The sequence below is a fragment of the Protopterus annectens genome, chromosome 2.part1 (genome assembly GCF_019279795.1).
Source record: "Protopterus annectens isolate FY-2018-M chromosome 2.part1, PAN1.0, whole genome shotgun sequence".
Lineage (NCBI taxonomy): Eukaryota > Metazoa > Chordata > Ceratodontiformes > Protopteridae > Protopterus > Protopterus annectens.
Window position 1 is genome coordinate 1,796,902,933 of NC_056729.1, and position 15,054 is coordinate 1,796,917,986.

Consider the following 15,054-nt stretch of genomic DNA (forward strand, 5'->3'; position numbering starts at 1 on the left):
TTGAGGCCAGTAATCCTCTTTGTGAGGTACTTCTGTGGCCTTTCCAGCTTCTGCAGATGTCTTGTGAGGTACATTCCAAAAGGGGCGTTGTACTCTATAATGGGTCTAATGAGTGTCGAATAGAGGGGAACAATGACCTCTTGTTTCCTGGATGAGAACCCTTTTATGATGAGGTGTGCCATGTAGAAGGACTTCCTGACTACTTTGGCGATGTGACTATCAAAGGAAAGACTACTGTCCACCTGGGTCCCAAGGTCTCTTATCACACATTCGGTGTTAAGTAGATTGCTGCCTATGTGGTAGTTCATGGGTACAGAGTTTTTACCAAAGGGGATGACACTGCACTTTTTGGCATTGAGCTTGAGGCCATGGCTCTGACACCTGGCATATGTTTCAGCGAGGCCCTTCTGTAGGATGTCCACATCATTTGGGGACTTGACTATGGCTCCTAATTTGCAGTCATCTGCGAACTTCATTAGCCAAAGGCCTTCTGTGTTAGCCTGTACTTCAGAGAAGTAGATACCAAACAGGAGAGGTCCCAGGACTGAACCCTGTGGTACTCCACTTGTCACTGGCTTGAGGTCAGATTTGGAGCCTGCAACTTTTACAGTGTGGGTTTTGTCAGTGAGCCAGTTGGCAACCCATCTTGTGACGTTGGGATTTATACCTAGTTTAGTGAGTTTAGCTATAATTCCAGAATGGGGGATGGTGTCGAAAGCCTTGGCAAGGTCAAGATAGGCTGTGTGAACCACCGTACCCTCATCTCCGTCTTTGGTGACTGCCTCAAAGAAGTTGATCAGGTTCAGGAGGCATGATATGCCTTTTACAAACCCAAACTGAGTGGGATTCAGAGTTTGGAGGTTACCAATGTCTTTGTTTATGAGTTCCATGATGATACGTTCCATGGCCTTGCAGACCAGGCTTGTCAGGCTAATAGGTCGATAGTTCCCGGGATCAGTGGTGGCTCCCCCTTTGTGGAGTGGAATAACTGTTGCTATGCGCCATTCAGTGGGCACAAAGCCTGATGCGAGGCTATTACTGAACATGGTGCTTAAGTGGGGAGCCAGTTCGTTATGAAGTTCATGTAAAACACAGCCTGGGATGTTGTCTGGTCCCATGGATGCTGTATTTTTGGCTTTAGAGAGTACAGCTTGTACCTGCATAGTTGTGATTACAGGGACTCTGCATTCTTCCTGTATAGATATGGGCCCTTTAGGGGGTGGGGTGGTATAGTTAGCACTGAACCTATCTGCCAGGATGTTGGCAATATCAGTTGCTTCTGTAATTTTCATGCCGTTTTGCTGTAACTCAGAGAAGATCTGGGTGTTGCCATCGAGTTTCTTGACATAGCTATAGAATGCTTTGTGGCTGTCCTTAGAATTAGTGGCAATTTTTTTTTCGTAGTTAGCTTTGGAGGATCTTATAAGGGATCTCATCTTCTTACTGAGGCTGACCAGGGAGCTCCTCCACTCATGGGATTTTACTCTCTTTTGCAACAGTTTATTCCTTCTGTTGTACAGTTTGTTTATGGAAGGGAACCTCCAGATTGGCTTCCTTTTTTTGGATGATAGCGTCTTGGTTCTGTCTGGGATAGCACGATCCATGTATTCATGTAAGTGCTTATACAGTGCATTTGTGTTGGATTCAGCAGTTGTAACTGTATTGTCCATCTGCATGGGTGTCATGAAGTTCACCACTTCTGTCTTATAAAGCATGAAGTTGGCTTTGGAGAAATTTTTTACCGTGGTTTCCTTAATGGGGGGGTGGGGGCAGGATGGGGATATCAAGGTTGATTAGCTTGTGGTCGGATCGGACCAACAAGGAGTTGACTTCAGATGTGGAACACCGGTCACTCATGTTGTTAATGACTAGGTTTAGGATGTTGTTGCCCCTGGTGGGGGTGTGGATAAGTTGATCCAGGGCATTGGAGTTTATGAATTCCAGAAAGCATTGAGCTAAGGAGTTGGTACACGAGTAGTTTTCCCAGTTATTGGTGGGGTAGTTGAAGTCGCCCATTATTAGGGTGTTTGGGTGAACCCTAATATTTTCCAGTACATCAAGAAAAGAGGAATGGGAATCCTGGGGCATGGTGGGGGATCTGTAGCAAGCTACAATTTGGATTGCAGTTTTGCCGAGAGTTAGTTACACTTGGATAACCTCGGATGCATTATGCTGAGCAACTAGCCTGGAGGTGTGGATATCCTTAATGAATATGGACACACCTCCGCCTTTGGTGTTTTGGTCCAGGTTACATGGCCGAAAAGTGTGGTATGAGTTATAGCCTGGTAGTGCAGGGGTGCTCTCTGGAGCCTTGAACCAGGTCTCAGTCACTGCACAGATATCGATGTTCTCCATTTTAAGGAGTGCCTTGAGTGAGTGTATACTGAGATTTAGACTTCTAGCATTGAGTAGCATTACCCTCAGTTTTTGTTTGCCTGTTCCTGTTACGGTGGTGAATTTGTCATTTGAACCTTCCCTAAAAAAGGCACTATAGGGGCGGCAAGAGCCTTAGCCAGTATCCGGAATCCCAGGGATGACAGGTGCAGGCCATCTGTGGCAAAACATCGTAGTCTGTCGACCATGTCATCCCAAGCAGACAGATACTGGATCCCCTTAGAATGACACCAGAAGCTTAGCCAATTGTTGAAGTCAGTGATTTTGTCCTTGTACTGTGGTATCATTCTGGGCGATGGCAGGATGCTACTCAGGGCTAGGGTCATACTTGCCTGGGCTACAAGGTCTGACAGCTCCTCCATGTCTCTTTTCATGTAGTCCAGGGAGGTACGTCTTAGGTCATTCACACCAACATGGGGGAGTCATATTTGTACTTGTTGTGGAGTGATCTGAGTGCGTGGATTATGTTATGGATCCTGGCACCCGACAGGCAGCTGACAGTAACCTTCTCCTGGTTTAGCATGGTGAGTGGGACATCAGTGTGCCTATCTATAGAGTCACCTATGAGTAGTGCATTGGGTACATTGTTTTGCCTTATTGGCTGTGGTTGAGTGGCACACTGAGTCTGTGGGTCATGTGCCATTTGGGTTGTGTCGGGGGATGGAGGTTGCTTACGTTTCTGCTTTGGAGGTCTCTGTTGCTTAGACAGATTATTACTGAGAGCCTCCGCGAATGTTTTTGTGTTACTATGTGTGGATTTTGGTGGTGTAGATTTAGTGAGACTATGTGATGAGTGTGGTGTGGTGCAAATGGTTACCTTCTCCTCTTGACTGTCAAGTTCAGTCTTGGTTGGAGAGAGCTTTACCTCCAGTTTGGCTAGATAAGTACATCTCTCACAGGTTGTAGTGTTGGGTGGTAGGAGGAGAGGGTTGTCTGTGTACAGGAGGCAATTTCTGCATTGCCTCAAGATGCCCAGATTCATCAGATAGACAGGAGAGAACACTGGGAGCTGACCCTTAGACATGCCTGAATAAAAAAATATTTTCCTCTAGATAAGTGAGGAAAGTGAGTACAACAGCTGTTTTTCTCTAAGCAAGTGAGAAAAGTAAGTACAAAAACTGTTTTCCTCTAGGTAATGAGGAAGGTTGAGTGCTATAGTAATTAGTAGCTTATTTAGTGCTTACAAGTTCTGAACAAGTGTTGAGCATGAATAAGCAAATTTAAGTGCTAAAACTAAGAATCTGTATCTGCACTAGAAGAGTTACAGGACAGAAACAAGTGGAAATGCAGGCTTTCAAATCAGAAAGTTGAGAGAGATGGAAAAGATTTCCCAAACAGCCAATAACTACAATTTCAGGGCCAGAACCACTCCTTATGTGGTAGACAGGTTACCTAGTGCTTACCACTCCCGCTGATAAGCTAGAAGGCTTCCCTCCAACACAGAAAGGCTTGGGGGACTCAGAAGCTTACATACAGTCCTGGATACAGCAAATCTGTATCTGGAACACTAGTTACAGGAAAGACAGGAAACAGGCTTACGTTTTTTTTGGGGGGTTTTTTACAGAAAAGTAGCTAAAACAGCAGTAAAAACAATTCACATGCAGTGCAAGCTAGCACACTTGAGTATGTAGCAATATTAGACCAAACACAGTTTATAAAAATACAATTCAATTAAAAAGGACTAAAAGCAAGTGCGGAAAGAGTTTATTAGGTAGAATGTGGTAAAGAGATGAGACTGGGGGAGTGTCCCAGATCAAATCTACAGTGGGGCGGGCAACTGCAAAAGCCACCAAATTTAAACTACAAGCCAGAAATAGGGAGGGTGGGTGGAACAAAACAGTTTCAGCAGAGATCTAAGCAACAATTAATAGTGCAAACTCTAAAACCAAAAAAATATATTCAGCTCTGTATATCTGCAGATAGATTGAGAAGCAGTCTCTCAGAACACAGGTTCCAGCAATGAAATGCAGGCTGTTACTAATAGGTCTAATATGCAATTGATCCTTGAGTCAGATAACCCACAAGCTGTGAAAACCGGTTATACCAACTGAAGATACAGTAGAAAATAGGAGGAGATGGGGTAAACAGTTTCAGCAGAGATCTAAGCAACAATTAACAGTACAAACTATAAAACCAAATAAATTTACTCAGCTCTGTATATTTGCAGATAGATTGAGAAGCAGTCTCTCAGAACACAGGTTCCAGCAATGAAATGCAGGTTGTTACTAACAGGTCTAATTTTATGCAAGTGATCCTTGAGTTAGATAACACACAAGCTGTGAAAACCAGTTATACCAACTGTAGACACATAAGAAAATAGGGGGAAATGGGGTAAACAGTTTCAGCAGAGATCTAAGCAACAATTAACAGTACAAACTCTAAAACCAAAAATATATATACTCAGCTCTGTATATTTGCAGATAGATTGAGAAGCAGTCTCTCAGAACACAAGTTCCAGAAATAAAATGCAGGCTGTTACTAACAGGTCTAATTTTATGCAAGTGATCCTTGAGTTAGATAACACGCAAGCTGTGAAAAACAGTTATACCAACTGAAGGCACAGAAGAAAATAGGGGGAGATGGGGTAAACAGTTCCAGCAGAGATCTAAGCGACAATTAACAGTACAAACTCTAAAACCAAAAAAATATACTCAGCTCTGTATATTTGCAGATAGATTGAGAAGCAGTCTCTCAAAACACAGTTTCCAGCAATTAAATGCAGACGGTTACAAACAGGTCTAATTTTATGCAAGTGATCTTTGAGTTATATAACACACAAGCTGTGAAAAACAGTTATACCAACTGAAGACACAAAAGAAAATAGGGGGAGATGGGGTAAACATTTTCAGCAGTGATCTAAGCAACAATTAACAGTACAAACTCTAAAATCAAAAAAATATATACTCCGCTCTGTATATTTGAAGACAGATTGAGAAGCAGTCTCTCAGAACACAGGTTCCAGCAATGAAATGCAGGCTGTTACTGGTACCTCTTATTTAACCAAATTATTAAGTAGATTATTAAGTCTGTGATTTTATCCAAGATAATATACTACATGGCTGGAAATATGTCAATCTTAGTCCATTTGGCAATCAAAAAATATATATAAATATATACATATACACTTTCCATGTAAAAAATCAATTGTAAAAATCATATAATATTTTCATAACCTATTGTTAACAAAGATCACTTTCATCCTTCTAGACTTCTTCAGGTCTCAGAAATTTAAGGATATAATTGGTATGGTGGTCAACAAAAGCTGTTTCTATTTGCAGATGATATTATTGTATACCTGACAAAACTAGAAAGGGACACTACAGTGCTGTGGAACATTTTGAGTCAGTTTCATATCTTTTCGGGATACAAAATGAATGAATCTAAAACAAAGGCAATAGCATAAATCATGTACCACACACAAATTGTATTAGCAATATCCATACTTATGGGGAAATGATAAAACAAAGTAATTAGGAGTATGGATTAAAAATGTTGCTGGTGTGGCAGCTAACGGTATGTGGACTAAACAAAAGATGATACAAAAACTGAGAAAATGGAAGCTCTTTTCTATGGATATCGATGGCAAGATGCAAACAGTTAAAATGTTTTTAGTCCCTAAAGTCTTATACATAGGTCAGGCATATTTTTTATCAACCAGAGAAGTTGTGCATAGCAATTAATAAAGAGCTGAAGGATTTTATCTGGGAGGGAAGATGGAAGAAGTCAAGTTTGCTAAGCTTATTCTTCGAATAGAACAAGGCAGACTGGGATTACTCGATTTTAAAGGGGTATTTCAGAGCAACATTGTTAAGGCTGCTGTACATAGCACAAGGAGAAAACTATAATTCAAAGTGGAAAGAGATGATGAAACAGGGGGGAAGCTCAAGAAACAAGGAGAGACTGGGATTTTTGATGCAGAGCTTTAAGGAGAATAACAGTAATCATACAGAATACAGTCAACACTCAGTTAACCGTCACCCATGGTGATTGGTAGGTTCTGGATAACTGTAGTTTCTGGTTGCATGAGAGTTACTATTAAAAATAAGGCTGACCAATACTGAACCCTATATTATTTGTTTGGTTTGATTTGTTCTCATGTTGGGGAGAGATGGAATTTATTCCTATCTTCCTTTTTAAAACTCTGAAATTCTAAAAACATAAGTTATGTTTCTGCGGTGGGGGGAGGGGGGACAGAAAGTTTAACACATGAAAATTGTACTGTATGTCTTCAATATTTTTGTGCCGGTTGCTTGAGTTCCGGTTAACTGAGAGTTTACTGTATTATATTCATAAAGTAGCAGAAAATATTCTAAGAACTAAGCCAACACGGGAGTGGAGAAAGGAGTGTCTCACAATAAGGATGACTGCAATTAGGGATACAGATAATAGGTAAGAGGGGACTTGAATTTATTGGAGAAAACTGGCAAAGGAACAAAGGTATTTGGAGCAAATAACTAGAGAGGGAAGGGTAATACATTGGGTAGATGCCAAGAACTTCTTAGAACTGCAGGTTACAGATTGCCTTCCCTATCAAGGATTGATACCAGTGTGTAGTTAAAGAGAAAGAAATAGGGGGTCCTAAATGAAAGACCGGCACTGGTAGAGTTTTTAGGAGAATCTAGAACAGAAGTTGTCATTAAGAACAGAATAATTAGTAGAGCATATAAATATTGCATGTTAACTATAAGAATCAATCAGAGGAGGTTAGAAAGGATTGAGAAGAGAGACTGGGTAAGTAACTCACAAAGAAACAATGGGGGGATATGTGTATGTCTCCCAAATATGCACCAAAGTCTAGAAGATTTAGGATCTTTGTCTGCAGGTGTTTACATAGGTATTTTTATACCTTAAGTACACTCCAAATAATTTTTTCTCTGGTTCGCAGCAAATGTTGGAGGTGTGATGGGGAAGAAAGCAATAACTAGGAACATATTTTGTGTGAGTGTAATGAGTTGGGTGACTTTAAAGATTCCCTGTAGACTACTCTGTTGGAGATACTGAGTGAGCAAATTCGTATTACTAAGGAAATTATTTTTTGAGTTATGATACAGAGTCAGAATTACATAAACATAGTAAGGCCTTGCTAAGTTTAATTATGATGGCTGCCAAAAAAGCATTTACTAGAAAATGGAAATCAAAGTCTAAACTAACATTACTAGAAGTAAGAAAGATAGTAACGGAGATAAAACAACTGGAATTGGGATCTCTAGGAAAGGGTAGGAGCAAATTGCATTGGAAAAATGGGAATTGTGGGAACAATACATTCAGGGGAGGAATTAGGTTTAAAAGAACGCAAAATTTGAATGAGCTATGTAATGTTTGACTGACAATGACTGGATTTATTATAAGTGATGTATAATGTTTACAGCTACAGTTGTGTCAGCATGGTTTATAATGTATAATGTCTGCAACTGAACTGTATCAGTATGGTTTATTTTCATTAATAAAAATGTAAGATTGCCTGTGTCATATGTGATCATTTAATAACGATGTTTCTTGTTTTAAAAATAATAAATAAATAAAGCATCCCAAATACCCTGGTATGCCTGATTAATTATAATTCTTGTGCTACAGCATGGTGGTCGTAGAGGTGGTGGTCCTAGTAGTTAACATAGAAGATAAATGCATTCTGTTCCCAAACCTGTGTAAGGGTCTACTCCCATTATCACTAGGAATTGTGCTCATAGCAGTTGTTTTCTTTGATACTCTAAAAGTAGTAAGGTCAACCAGTGGGGTGACTGTGAAGAAGTTTACCTTGCTTGCTCCAGAATGCTTTAAAATCACTCAGGTTTTCTTTTTTTGGATAGGTAAACGAGAATCAGGTTCCAAGGAAAGCTCTGAGAACACATCTTGAAATGAATCAATAACAGGAGAGATTGGATTTAATTTGCACTACGGTCAAACAAGTGTAGATAACAGGAGAAGATAAGGGCCTCAGAGGCTAGTTAAAATGGCCTCTCTTAAGGTTTATGATGTCACTGAAAGAAACATCTTACAAGAATCCTCATGCCCATTACCTATATTGAAGCTAATGCCTCATTATGTTTATCCAAGCTAGATAAAAGAAGAGAGATGCCTTTTTTCTGCTGCTCTGATTTGCAACAGTTGAGGTGGAATGTCTGAGGATTGAAAAGCTATCAAAGGCTGCCTCCTCAGCTTAATTTTTTCATGTACATAACTAACATAATCAAATTCAGGAGCTGTCCCTGATGTTAAATACCAGTCCTCAAGAAGCATAATTTTGAACATCTAGGTATCGGGCATCCTCTGCTTACCAAAATAATCTGGGATTGTTTATGCATCCAGCCCTCAACCCTCACCAACTGGTCAACAGATGTGTGCATCATTAAAGTAAGAAGTTCAGTATGTGGCATGAACATAACTCACAAAGCATTTGGAGTCTTCTTTTTGGTATAGGAAGGTTTTGTTTGGCTTGGACATGAGACTTCCAGTGTCTGTTATGGAAGAAGGTGTTTTTACAGTCGTAAGTCCTTCACCTTCAGGTGATATTTTTACTTCCGTTTTTGCAGCACTGAGGTGCTGCGGTAATCAGGAGGCAAATAACTAATGTGCTGTTTAAAACTGGAAAAGCTATCGTGCACACCAGTTTTCGTAGGATGGGCTGCATCATTCAAAGTGATATATTAACATTACCGTAGAAACTGACTTTTATTCCAGATGCTGTTTGTTTTCTGCTTGTCTTTTTTATGTATGTTATTGGGCTTCTCTTTCACCACCTCCTGCTACTGTTTAGTACCTAAAGAGGAACTACCATCATTTTAGCTTTTTGCTCTCGTCGGTTTTCTTTTTTTCTTTTTCTTTTTTTATTGTTTAGGAAATTTAGAAAAAACAGGAATGGCAGAATAAGATGATGGAGTAGGGGCTGGAAACATAAGTTTTCTGTGTTCCAGGTAATCTGCAAGGCTTAGTGCTCTTTATTAACATATTTTGTTAAAAGAAGCACAGAGCTCATAATTATTAGAACTGCAAGTCTCCTTAAACAAAATAAACAGTTGGGGGGGGGGGGTATTTGATGCTTACAAATGCATATTGCTAAGTTGCACTAGGGACAGTATGAGAAAAATATTTTGACTCTTTCTGTAATCATTTCCGATTTATCACTAAATACTGTAAACTAAAAAAATGAAATATTCTTCAGAATGATTTTCAGTTCCTGGCCCTGAGAAATGACCAAAATGCTACCTGTTAAAATGTCTTGAAGCTCATTATCAGCATAACCCCTCTGTAGGACCCGTGTTCTAAACTCATCGAGCTCACCCTCAAACCTATCTTGGTTCGCTGTTAATCTAGATGTTCTGAGTCCTTGCCCCCTAACAATGTTCTTGAAAATATGCTGGGGGTGCATACTTGTTCTATGTAGGTAACTGCTCCTGTAGCAATCCTTCCTATGTATCTCAGTCTCAAAACGGCCATGAGACCTCTGGTTCACCTTTACATCCAGGAAATCAACCCAGTCAAATGAACGCTTCGTCGTAAACCTCAAAAAAGGGGTACTTCCATTCAGATGTAAAAAGAAGGGTGCAAAAGTAGATTCATCTCCCTCCCATAAAAGGAAAAGGTCATCTACAAAATTTGTAGTCTGCAGTAGTTTCCTGATCCGTTTGGCTTTTTCTTATCTTGTTGTTGGTTTAGAGTGGAGGTTGGCCGTTACAGTTTCTTTTTGTTGGTGGTCATCTACAAACCTCCTGTAAAACTTAAGGCACTTGCCATACTTTCCCATAAGATGTGCCTTCTCCCTGAAGGCCATGACAATGTTGGCGTAGCCATTGGCACAAGAAATGCTTTGGCGAGTTGTTGGGAGGCATGGATACACATATAGATTTGTTTTTATGGTCATAGATAGGGTTATAGACAATGGCAGAGGTGGAGATATGAAATTGCGAGTCGAAACCAAAGAACTTAAATGGATTGTGAGACTTAGGGCTAGTATAGGGAAGGGACTGAATGATAAAATAAATATTAAGCCTATTTTGTTAGGCAGGAATTTGTTTAAGTAGTTGTATTTACATATGTTTAGTCCCACATATATTTATATGTTATTATTTGTACATCTCTACGCTATGAATTTTAAGTGTAATTTGACTTTAAGCTTTTTTAGGTGACACAGTGAATCTCTTGAAAGTAGTAATTTTTATGTTATGTGCCTTTAAATGAAGGTGAGGATTCTATCAATTGAGTTGTTCTGAAATGGTATAAATGGGGGCTTTGTTCTGTTTTTATTGTCTGATGAAGTGGCTTAGTCCACGAAAGCGCTCACCTTTGTCTTGTGTGGAATAAATTGCCTTTATTTTCCTACAGCCGTGGCCTGTTGCTTCCTTTGTTTTTTATATATTGGATTGTTTTTTGGAAGCACAGCTTACCATTACCACTTATACTTTATGTATAACTTAAACTGGCTGTAGCACACTGTTCGTAATGTGTCTGCCTCAGAGAGTTTGGTTCTTCAGTTTGGTTCCTGCCTAAGGTGCCTCCTTTGCTGAGTCTGAATGTCACCTCTTTGTGCATGTGTGTGTGTGTGTGTGTGTGTGTGTGTGTGTGTGTGTGTGTGTGTGTGTGTGTGTGTGTGTGTGTGTGTGTGTGTGTGTGTGTGTGTGTGTGTGTGTGTGTGTGTGTGTGTGTGTGTGTGTGTGTGTGTGTGAGCGTCTCTGTGTGTTTGTTTCTGGATTTTTCACAGGGGTCTCCAATTTCTTCCTACATCAAAAAATGGATTGGTAGATGAATTAATCCAGATTGTCTTTAGGTATACATGCGGTGTGACTCCCTTTTGAAATGTCTGGACTTACAATGCCCTGAAAAAAAGACTGAAAATCTAAGAGAACACCAAATATCAACATCAAGCAAGCTCCCCACACCCTCCGAACCTTTATATACTAACTCCTAGATCTCCATACCTCAGAGAAAAGGGAACATTCTGAGAAATGGCAGTCTTGGACTTAGCATCTGTATTTTCAGACATTCAATCACCACATTTTGGTGTTCAACATTGTTAGGCCTGTCATTTAAACTATTTTCATTTGGTGTGCATGTGATAGAGGAAGAGGGAGGGATGGTCTGTGATATGTATCTTATAGTAAACTGGCATCCCATCCAACATTTATTTTCTGCCTAATGGCCCTTGATTCACAACATAGACTGTAACTCCCCTGTGGTCCTGAATAGGATAAAGTGTATATAAGCAAATGAATGAATGATTGAATAAACTAACAAAAATGCTGTCAGAGGCTGCATTTAGCCATTCCATGATGTCTTTGCTGTTTTTTAGGTGATATGATTCAGGCCTAATTTAGAACATTTAGCTGCACAAAAAGCATATTTCGGACATTAATTGTTCATTTCTGATACAGAGGTCTGTCATTTGTTGCATCGCCTGTGGTGCTGTGGTGATAATTGACAAAGTAAGCATAAACAGAAAATACGATGTACAGTTCTGTGACTAGCCAAGAAGTGTTATAAAACTTTGAGGCGTAAAATTGCCAGGAGTCAAGCTGCACTTAAGAATCAAATGACAGTGCAGTACCGGTTGGGTTTGAACAGTGTGACATTTGCAGAAATAAGATGCAGGTAAATAACCGTCTGCGTGTTACATGGGATACATACTGTAAAACTAGAAAACGTCAAGCAAGCCCCACCACACCTTCCAACCTTAAACATACCAACTCTGAAATTTCAATACCTCGAAGGAAAGGGAATATTCCAAGAAGTGCCATGTTAGTATATGTAAATCTAGATTTTTCAGTCATTCCAGGATGTCCCACACACTAGCCGAGCTTATACAAATGGGTTCCACATTATGTCACAAAGGTAGGCATGTTTTTGAAGGGTATTTCAGTGATTTCATGTAAACCCATCAGAGTAGTAATGTTTATTCATTATAAAATGGAATTATAAAAGTAGCTTGAATCTCACAGGTATTGCTGCTTTCACTCTGTACTGTACCAAGCATGTCGCTTAATCTCCTGGTGAATGATATTGGTATCCCCCGAGTGATCCCAGGAGACAAACTTCAACTTGCTGACTCTAGCTTCTGAGTGATATGCATGTAGCTAGCATGGACATAAAAATTGCATTTCTTTGTGAATTTCATTAAAGTGTCTGTTTCTAGGAGTGTTGGAAATCATATGGTTTTGGACCTTTTTTACATATTAGTGTAGTCATATTTACTACATTCTGTTTTATTCGGATTTCATCAGAAATATATTTGCAAGAGCCTCGTATGTTATTTTTTAAAAATATCCAGTAGCTACACTGTTTTCATTTTTCCATAACTTGTAAATGTCTCGTTTCTTTCTGCCCTGCTCAGGCTCTTTCATACCCTGGTTTCCTTCACTTCAAAAGTGGCAGTGTGGATGCCATACAGAGACGTATCCAGGAGCTACAGGTAGCTGGATGTGTCACTGTGCCTCTGGCTTCTTGTTGTGCCGCTTTCTGCTGATGTACAAAGGCACACCCACTCCGCGATAGACAGTAGGAGTTGGGTAGAAAGGCCAAGGATTCTGCCGAGCTGATTGTTGTCTTACTGACTTGAGTAATGTTCAGCAAATAGGACTGCACATTATAATAAGCACTATGATTTTAAACACTTGGGGACATATGGGGATGTGTTCTATCACAATATTTTTGCATGAAGACTCGCATAGTAAAAAACATTAATGTATTTGAATGGATTAACTTGTACTGACTTCCATGTGTAAATCATTTTCTGCTATGCAGTCCTTTTTGCTGATTATTACGTATATTATTCTTGTCAGCATTGCCTATTTGTGAGTTTGTGTTAGTTCAGTTATGTTGTGGCAATCCCTGCTTGTGTATAAGCAACTCGTAAACATATGTGGAGTCAGAGCTTTGTTGCCACATTGTGATACTTCTAGCTTGTGTTGCATTAAGGTGTGGGAATGTGTATGCTGCAGGCACTGCTTTGTAATGGTTTGTAACTATCGAACCTTCCTTATTAGTTCAACATTTCCTCATGTACCTAGGTCCCCGTTCTGAATTAGGATCCATCTTGTACTTAATCTGTCCACATGTAAACATCACAGAACTTTGACTTTTTATTAAAAAATATTTTAAAGGGCTATGTATTGGGAGAGCTGCAGCTTAGCATTTAGGTGCAAAGCGAAACTTAAATTTTGATTGAATAATTTAAAACTGGATATTACTCTTGGGACTTAATGCCTATTTCTGTTTCATAATGAATGCATTATGTAGAAAGGTATCCTTTCATCTCTTCAACCTGTGCAGCAAAATAGTGTTGGCATGTTGAAATTTCATTCCATTTTTATATTTTTCTTCCCCTCTTTTTCCTGACATCTTTTTTTTGTTGGCAATTACTTCGTATTTTCTTCTTTTATTGGTGATTCGACACTCTCCGTCTTCTATTACCAGCATTCCCAGCAGATGACACTGCTTATGAGACCAGTGGAACAACAAACCCTCTAGTATGAGTGAGGTTCTTAAAAGGATTGGAGCTAGGTTGTCCAAAGAATGCTTGTGACAAGGAGACTGTTTGACAGTTGGTACAGGGAGTTAAGGCTGCAAACTGTAGCTGTTGTGGTACAGGGTTTGATTCCCTCTGCCCTCATTTGCCAAGTCTGTAATCTTGAGCAATTCACTTAACCAAACATTACTCCTGGATCATCCCTGAAAAGGAACTTTGTGTTCAGTGGGCCTATCTGGTAGACAAATGGGTATTTTTATTATTACACAAGCTCCCCATGTTTGCTTTGGAACAATCCATGTGATTGTATGTCACCGCATGTCCTATCCTAGTGGGGTGAGATGTTCATGGAATATTTTCTTATAGCTTCCAGTATAAGTTAATGATCTCTTGAATATGCAGTATTCCCCTTCCTTCCCCTTTAGAGAGAAAAATCTTCCTCCCACCTGGCTGATTGATCTGAAATGGGGCCTTCAGTGCAGAGGACAGACTTGTTGCCTTAGTGCAAGTTTAATGGCAGTTTTTTAACACTGTTCCTCAGTACAGCAAGATCACAACATACTATCCTGTCTTGCAGAAGCACACAAAATAGGGATAGTCTTTTCTTGCTGACACCACTGACCTTGTAGTCATACCTCTCACTTGTCCAGATTTTTGCAGAATGTCCAGAAATTTGCATTATATTTTTGGTCTTTCCTCATAAAATTTGTCATTTTCTGGATTTTTGTGGTGAATTAGTGTGGACTGAATTCACGAAATAATGACAGTCATTTGAGTTTCAGATTTCATATCCTTCAGAAAATGCATGGTAACAAATTACCTTTTATTCTAGCAACTTTTTAAGTTTATAAGAGCAATATTTAAAACTTGCCCTTATTTGGGGGCTTTGTCCCACCATTCATTTTGTCTTTGTCCAGATATGTTATTCTTAGAGGTTGAGAGGTATGCATGTTTTTGCCTTTTTGTTTTTCAGACAGTGCAGTTCAGAGCATAACTAAAGATTTTCAAACTGTCTTAACACTTCACACAACAGCTGCCTTAAAGGTCATTGCCTTATGATATGTAGTGAAGCATAGGTGGGTAAATAAGGATGTAATTGACTTTAATTTAGGTTGTACAATGCCTCCCAGATGAGCAAAGTGCTCCCTTAAAAAATTTGTGCCACACAGCATATGTAGTGTTTGCCTGCGTACACCCATAATACA

At 39.6% G+C, this 15,054-nt stretch overlaps 1 protein-coding gene across 11 annotated transcripts in view; it reads left to right on the forward strand.

Annotated features, from left to right (window-relative positions):
- HSPG2 (heparan sulfate proteoglycan 2) overlaps positions 1-15,054 on the forward strand; it is a 2,126,006-nt gene that overhangs the window by 1,486,732 nt on the left and 624,220 nt on the right. For 10 of the 11 annotated variants that reach the window (XM_044063227.1, XM_044063230.1, XM_044063231.1 and 7 more), the window contains one exon: positions 12,716-12,793. The exons of the other annotated variant lie outside the window; for it this stretch is intronic. In XM_044063227.1, coding sequence (XP_043919162.1) covers positions 12,716-12,793 — 78 coding nt within the window. The remainder of the gene's footprint in view (positions 1-12,715; positions 12,794-15,054) is intronic. 11 annotated transcript variants of the gene reach the window in all.